At 40.3% G+C, this 7,911-nt stretch overlaps 1 protein-coding gene across 1 annotated transcript; it reads left to right on the forward strand.

Annotated features, from left to right (window-relative positions):
* Positions 1-1,822: 1,822 nt before the first annotated feature.
* Positions 1,823-5,247, forward strand: LOC101856919. Its single transcript, XM_005106827.3, has 4 exons — positions 1,823-1,904; positions 2,433-2,662; positions 3,645-3,805; positions 4,227-5,247. Exons 2-4 carry the CDS (start codon positions 2,483-2,485, stop codon positions 4,450-4,452), a joined length of 567 nt encoding a protein of 188 aa, XP_005106884.1. The 5' UTR covers positions 1,823-1,904; positions 2,433-2,482; the 3' UTR covers positions 4,453-5,247.
* Positions 5,248-7,911: the final 2,664 nt, after the last annotated feature.

Here is a 7,911-nt window from a genome sequence, read left to right on the forward strand (position 1 = left end):
TATCAACAGCTTCATTTCACTCTCCTATAAAACATTAGAAAATCTCTCTCTCTCTCTCTCTCTCTCTCTCTCTCTCTCTCTCTCTCTCTCTCTTTCTTTCTCTCTCTCTCTCTCTCTTTCTCTCTCTCTCTCTTTCTCTCTCTCTCTTTCTTTCTTTCTCTCTCTCTCTTTCTCTCTCTCTCTCTCTCTCTCTCTCTCTCTCTCTCTCTCTCTCTCTCTCTCTCTCTGTAACTTGACACCTCCTCCTTCAAAACAAAAATCACCACTTTCCAGTCTTCGTTTTGTGTGTAAACCTTATGGTCACTGTCATGGCAAGATTAGCACCTTTTCACGAATATGCACCAAGGGAAATAACTCGACAGAATACGTAGCCCAACTTTTTAGCAGTTCTATCCCCTGGTGCAGTAGCAATAACGTTTTGACCACAGCGATGTTCACCCACTGTTAAATTAAATTTTAGTGTAGAACATGTGCTCAATGCCCATGCTTACTGGCCTCAACTGCAAGGCGACAGGAATAGCATTTTTATTTTACTAATCAAAAAATCTTTCAAATTAAGAATGAATTTGAATATCTGAAGTGTTAGGGAGTGTTTTATTTCTGTAATTTTTTATTTGAATAATTTTGATACATAATAAGTAAAAGGGATCAATGGAAAGACAAACGAAAAGTAAAAATTAAATTATAATTTAGAAAATCTCTGGCCGCGAAGTAAGGCTCTTAGACATGCAACCGTAGAGTGGGTTTGAGTCTCGTCAGAGGCCGACGTGGTGTTCTTGGGGAAAATCATTTAGCATGAATGTTCTTCAATTCACTCAGGTGGGAAGTGGTACCCGGCTACAGACAACCAGGTACGTGCATGTGTGTGTGTGTGTGTGTGTGTGTGTGTGTGTGTGTGTGTGTGTGTGTGTGTGTGTGTGTCCTCTCCCACCACCCTCCCCCTCCCTTGTCCCCCCCACCCCCACCCCCCCCTCTAATGTAAAATTGTATTGCTCACTATGAAACTTTCCCTAGGTGTAGATTTTTTTCGTTGAAATAAGATATTTTTTCATGACACATTGGAAGCGATGTGTTGAGTTAGTAACTATAAAGTTTCAGCAGCAGAATCAAAAGTAACCATGATGCACTGAGAAAGATAAATACAAACAGACAAATTTAAAAAATTGGATAAATCTACCTGAATGCGAATGTTTCTTAGATAGGAAACTTAACTCCATCTAGAAAACAGATCTCATCATATATCTTATTACTTCCCTTTAATCATGTGTCGTGTTGAGCAATTGTAAGAGAAAAAGAGAACGACGCCTTTTCATTACTCGGGATCTATTAACAATATAATTATGTGTTTAATGCCCAACAAGACACATGTTGGTTAATTCAAATGTGTAACACTCACTAGTCATACCAGCAACCCCCCTTCCCTGTTTCCGATAACTCCCTAAGAAAATCAGACGGGATCTTACTTGTTGAATAAGAGCTCACCTGACTGAAAAGTGAGTAGCTACGTAAGCCACAGAAATATCATTATGTACTACAAGATAGTTCTCCTCTCAAGCGTCGTCAAAATCGCCTGTGGCATCGCCCTGAAAATTTGTGCAGTTTGGATGCTTTTGAGCTGGGTCAACCAAATTGTAGTAAAGGATCTTAAGCCACAGGTTCTTGTAATTATATCTCTTTTATTCAAACTGGGTTTTCCTCGTGAAATTGAAATGGGTGTATTTATTTAGAAATAAGTAATGCGTAGCACGAACTTGCACAATGGCTGAATACGAATTCTTTGATAGAAAGTAAACACAATCTTCAGTAAAGGGTATTAGTATCTATAAAATCCTGGCTCAATTTAGCAATATTTGTATCTGCGTGTGGGAACGTTCGGGCTAACTTTGTTCTCACAAAGCCTACAAGTAAAACTTTCATGTCTGTTAGATTTTTGTTTTAAAACCCCACCATCGTCCCTATTCCAAACTGTAAACGTATCATCCTGTGGTATGGAGGACTATTACTGGGGGGTTTTCTTTTCAGGAAGACAAAATGCGTAGTTTAGATCTTTTTGAGAAGAGTAACTATTTTGTTAACAGATTTTTGACTCACAATATGTACAATATAAGCTTCTCGACAAAAATACGACACATTTTCCTGAGAAAGAATTTGGAAACTTTTCTATCCGTACTTGAAATGATCCAAATGTATCTTTCAGTAAACCATATTTCAAATCTTTTAAAAAAGTAATAACTTTGTGATTTCTCGAAACTTAGTAAGTCACCTTTGCCATATCTCCAATTCAGTCGTGTATATTTTAAGGGCTTCAAAAGACCAACATTGGCATGTCATTGACTCATCACAGGAACAAGTTCTGACAGATCAAACAATAGAACAAAACATCATGTACTCCCCCCCCCCTTCCCAAGACTCCTGTTCCATCCTTTCCTCAGGCCCCCAAATCACGAGGGGAAAACCATCCCCCTCCCCCCACTCTCTCACCATGTCCGTGGCACTCTCGTGGGCACAGTGTGAGGGCAACCCTCTCGTCAGCTACCATGGGGCAGTGAGACAGAACCTTCTGTACCCTAGAGGCGAAATTGCAATTGGAGCTCATGGCTCGAGAGAACTGGCTGGGCGCCATCTTGACAAACCTGACTGCTATTTTTGGGATCATTGTCAGGTTTTTGCTTTTTTTTTTTCATTTATGAATTGAACAGAAATTTGAGTATTAGTCTTTTAAGACTTCCTGAAATTTTCAGCATTTCCAATGACACTTTGTTTGCATTTATAATTTATAGAAGACGATTCTGTTGTTTTCATATTTTCGTCGTTGCTCAGTGAATATTTTATAATCAGTTTGTACTGACAGTGTCTTCCCTCGTTGTTGCTTTTGGACCCTGCTGCAGCAACTAAATTCCATTTAGGTATACTAGCAGCATCAAGACAGCATCTCATGATTTAGAACATAGGAGATTAGATGAATATTTCATTATTGTTGTAATTTGCTTGATCCTTGTCTTTAAATTTTCAACATAAAAGGCATTTTGTCTTCTCTGCCTAATCAGCACATTCACATATCTTTTAAGTCACTTTAGGTGTGTCAAATAAATATTAAACCTGGTCGGTTGATCTATTTCTGTGTTTTTCTATACAAATGAAACAGCATTTGTCATGACCTTTACCTTTCTTTTTAGTGGGGATTTTTTAAAGGAGGTGAGGATGAGTAGTTAAGGAAAAAGAAACATATTATTTACACAACTGCAGCCTTTTAGAGCAGATAAAAGCGAGATGGGTTCACTAAAACAGCACAAAAAAAAGAAGAGAAGCAGAAGGTGCCCCCAACTACTTGCAATCAGTCGTAACAGGACTTCTTAAAATTAATTGATCATTGAATGGCCGTTCATTGTCAGGCTTCTTTATTTATCTTTCTTTGTCTTCCTCATGTCGTCTTTCGATCACTTTACAGCTGTTAGTCTTAGGTTAGGATGAGTGTATGATGAAGGATCGTATTGAAGAAATCAATTTTCTGCCACTCTTTTTGTTTACCATCAATATGTTGATTCACAATTGCTTCCACAACTTTAAAATGACTCAAATAGTTTGATCAATCAAGGATTGAAATTACATTATAAAGAGCTGTTGGAAATGTTTCTATTCCTCAGGTGTGCAATTGGGCTTGTGCAAATAGCTTGGGGCAGTACGCCAGCATGTTTCGTCATTACCTTGTCAACGGCCGAAGGTTGCTCACCATAGATGCCCTTCAGCTTCAGAGACTCGGGGTCAGTAACGCGAGAGATGCGCTCTTAATCGAGGAGAAAATCAGGTCAGTCTTACACCCCTTCACCCCCCCCCCCCCACCACCAAAAAAAAACGTACCCCGTTTGGTAAAAGTATACGTGAGCCCTTTATTCGCAGCTGAGTGAATCTATTACGAACATCCAGGATCTCCACTATCAGTCACATGAATGTGGCCGCGATGGCTCCAACTTATTTGAAGAGGATATTTTACTTGTATCCCCTTTTTCATTTTAAATTTCTGTTTACCAGATCAAACTCTTGAAAGGACAAGATCTGTTAAAACAACAATAATATAGAATGACAGACGGTAATACTGGATTTTTAGAAACCCTCCCCCCTAAGGAGTCAAACTCATGTTTCCTGCCTGCGACTCAACACCATAGACGCCGGTAGATTGTACAAAGACAAAACGATCTTTAAAGAAGAAAACGTTTTTTTTTCTACAGATTCCTTAGACACAAAGCTGGTCAGGAGCAGGAAGACCTCAGATACATCCCCTACTTCCACTTCCAGGCCCTCAACAGTGGTCAATGTCTGTCCAGGCGGGTCCAGCGAGAACTACCCCAGTTTACAGACCCATGGGTCAACCAGACGTACAAATACCTCAACATGGGCGCCCAATGGGGCGAGGATCCGGCCGACCCGGGCTACTACAGTAATTCGAGATGTTGAGGCTCTTGACAGAAACAGTACAGCCGCGGAAGACTGAACTAAGTAACTAAGTCATGTCATGTTTATGATTTAAAGTGTAGGTACACGGGCAACTCACTGTCATTCGATCTACATGTATGTAGGCTTAGTAAACATACAGCGCTGAAATAATTTGGATAGTGAACGTGTTAAAGACACTTGATAGCTTGACATAACGTTTAGCGTAGAATCTAACTTCTAAAATAAGAAAATACCCTATAGGTAGATTTGCAGTGAAGTCCTGGTATTTCTGTATTTTTAATATATACTTTTCGCAGAAATTTTGAGATACTGATAAATTTCCTCTCTTCAAAGGAAAAAAAGGACGACAAAAATAATGAAGATTGAACTGAAAGAGAGCGCCCAGAAAACTTCAGACAGTCGTTCACGAAGTCTTCTTACTTCCTACCTTCCTTTGCAAAAAGATAATAATTAATATTTCAGTAGGTTTTCAGTTATATGATGCATGTGTTTTAATGCGTGCCAAGCATCTTTATCCATGTCAGACACGGAAGCGAGAAAAGGAGCCATCTGTTTCTTCGGACGAACAGAATCTGAAAGCCTTTATAGAGCTTTTTAAGGCCTTATTTCCACTGAAAAATTGCTTATGCTTTCAAATGTAAAAATGACCTTCATTTGGCTTTTCGTATCCAGCTTGCAGGCACATGTTAATGAATGCAATAGAATTGTATATTTGTTGTGTTTTTTTTTAAAGAAACATCTACTTAATGAAACTTGTTCATGAAGCAATAAAGATGGCAAAAACAATACAGCAAAGTTGTCCTTTGATTATGAAATACGGTTGTGTAGAAAATTTATAATACCTATAATAATAGGATAACGTGAAAAAAATCCACACTTGTGAAAATACACCAAAAACAACCCCCTTAAATAAAGAGAAGAGTTTTGACTAAAATTATGGAAAAAAACCAATTGTTTGTAAGTGAGTATTTATATAGCCTTTTACGGTGGGATTTCGAATTGACTAAAGAGAAAGACTTCGACATAATAATCATGATTTACTAAAGGGCCAGAGATTGATAGACAGAAACAACTGGCAGAAAGAAAAGCAGGGCAGGCTACCAGTGGCGCCCTCCATGCAGCCTCCCACTGTTGTTGTGCACTTCCTCCAGACATATGTCAGCGCCGTTTGTCATGATGAATTTTGTATCCTGGTTACGAGGCAATAGCGCTGATTGATTTGTGTAAAGTGCTAAAGACTGTTTATTAAAACGAATATAATTACATACATGACAGGAAGCAAGAAGGAGTGAGATAGATGGAGAGAGACACATACAGAGAGAGAGAGCGAGAGAGAGAGAGAGAGAGAGAAGGCGGGGAGGGGGATCAGGGAGAAAGAAAGAGGGGGGGATAAAGAGAGAGGGTGAGAGAGAAAGAGAGAGTTGGTGATGGAGATAGAAAGAGAGCGCGACAGGAAGAGAGAAAAAGAGAGAGAGAGAATGAGTGAGAGAGAGAGAGAGAGAGAGAGAGAGAGAGAGAGAGAGAGAGAGAGAGAGAGAGAGGGGGAAGAGAGAGAAAGAGAGAGAAAGAGAGAGAAATATCGCAAGAGAGAATAGAACAAAATTCGCAATCCTCTAATGTGGACACAGCAATCTCTCTTCCTCTCGACTATCCACCGGTCTGGTCACCATGACACTAAGTTAAGCTGCTCAAACCGGCGTCCCAAAGCTGCCATCACACAACCCCACTTACCCCCCCCCCCCCGCCCACACACACACACCCTCAACCCACCCACTCCTCATTCCCCGTACCCCGTTTTAGTACCTTTGCTCTCTGCCTAGCATTAACTCTTCTGTTCAAGGTCAGTCAAAAGCTTGTCATAGACAAGAGGGGTTCAAGAACCAGGCGGGGGCGCAGGCTTGGCAAATATTTACTCTTTTCTCAAGTTTCATCTTCTCGGTACATGAGAATAATTTTAGAAAGACTCCAAAGTGTTCAGGCAAGTTAGGTCTTCCCGCCGGTAGAAAGGTGTACAGGTAGAAGATAAGCTTCTAAATTTTGTACTAGGGATGATTGTAAGCCACTCTCTTTTTCTCCTTTTTGGTCTGTTTGTCTGTCTGTCTGTCTGCCTGCCCGCCTGTCTCTCACACTTGCTCTATCCCCCCCCCTCTCTCTCTCTCTCTCTCTCTCTCTCTCTCTCTCTCTCTCTCTCTCTCTCTGTTTGTCTCTATCTTTCTCTAATTCTTTCTCTCACTCTGTGTCTGTGTGTGAGAGTGTACTTCTATCTCCTTTTCTATCTCTTTGTGAGTTTCTCTTTAGGTTTCCCTGTGTATGCTTGCCTGCGTGCGTGCCTGCATGCGTGTCTGTGTGTGTATTTGTCAGTGTGTATGTGTATTTTCAAGGTTTCTCTAATCGAATATTTTATTTTAAAAATTTTATTTGACAAAGCTGTCTCTCTTGGTCTATGGAGAAAATGCTCGTCTCTCAATCAAAATGTCCCAATATCGAAACCTGAGAGCGACGAAAACACCTGATTCTCTAAACTTCATTTCGTGTCCTCTTTTCTAGTCCTGTTCTGTAAACTGCTTTCATCTTCATTACTCGCCCACCCCCACCCCGATCTCCTCTGGGCTTCTCTGTTCTGTACATCTCCTGACTCTTTCTACTTCTACTCCTGGCGCCCTCTTACAGCCTGCTGTCTTTCAGTTACATCCCTGATCTCAGTTTCGGAAAGATCGAACACCTACTCTTCTCGAATAAAGTCGAAAACTCTGTGAGGTCCCGTTTGCAAGTTCTGCCGGATAAAGATCCCTTCGTGGTCCCAAAAATGACAAGAGTAAGTTTTGGTCGCAGCCCAGGAAAGATTCAAAATTAATTCCAACCAAAACTAATACTCTAGTGAAATCAGGCACTCGTCAAAATGATAGAAATCGACGACGGAATCAAGATTTTCCAGTCCGTTGGGCTATTTTTATCGATTGTTTTTCTTCTTCGTTTTGGTTCAACGCCTTTGTCTTTTTAAAGAAACATTCCTGTAAGGATTATACTGAAAACCGTTGATAAAAGATAAAATGCATAAAATTGTAAATTTTCCTGTTTTTAAGGAAACTCAGGCTTTGAAAGTCACCAAACCAGTCGACCGCCACCTCCTTCAATCGGAAATACCTCGATTTCTATTTAAGACAGATGGGCATTTTGTATTCAATAGCAAGACAAATGAACACGCTTTCACTTTAAGATGATACCAGTGACTTCAAATGCCCAAGAATTGACTCGCACCTAATTCCACCACGCCATGACACATGACACATAGCCCCTTTTATTATTATCGAATTCCTTCGAAACGGGAGTGAGGCTACCTGGTAGCAAGGGGGCCTACATACAAAGTAAGAAAACCGGTCACGTACGTAAAAAATCAGTTGCAGTTGACGAAACATTAGTTGACTATGCTTGCCATCCAGCATATTAAAGAAGAAGAAG

Source organism: Aplysia californica, unplaced genomic scaffold, assembly GCF_000002075.1.
Source record: "Aplysia californica isolate F4 #8 unplaced genomic scaffold, AplCal3.0 scaffold00558, whole genome shotgun sequence".
NCBI lineage: Eukaryota > Metazoa > Mollusca > Gastropoda > Aplysiida > Aplysiidae > Aplysia > Aplysia californica.

What these genes read in the sequence shown, in the direction of transcription:
- LOC101856919 (XM_005106827.3), top strand. Translation starts at nt 2,483, where the DNA reads ATGTCCGTGGCACTCTCGTGGGCACAGTGTGAGGGCAACCCTCTCGTC. An exon ending in ATTTTTGGGATCATTGTCAG is followed by an intron (nt 2,663 to 3,644) that starts GTTTTTGCTTTT and finishes TCTATTCCTCAG; the next exon opens with GTGTGCAATTGGGCTTGTGC. An exon ending in TTAATCGAGGAGAAAATCAG is followed by an intron (nt 3,806 to 4,226) that starts GTCAGTCTTACA and finishes TTTTTTCTACAG; the next exon opens with ATTCCTTAGACACAAAGCTG.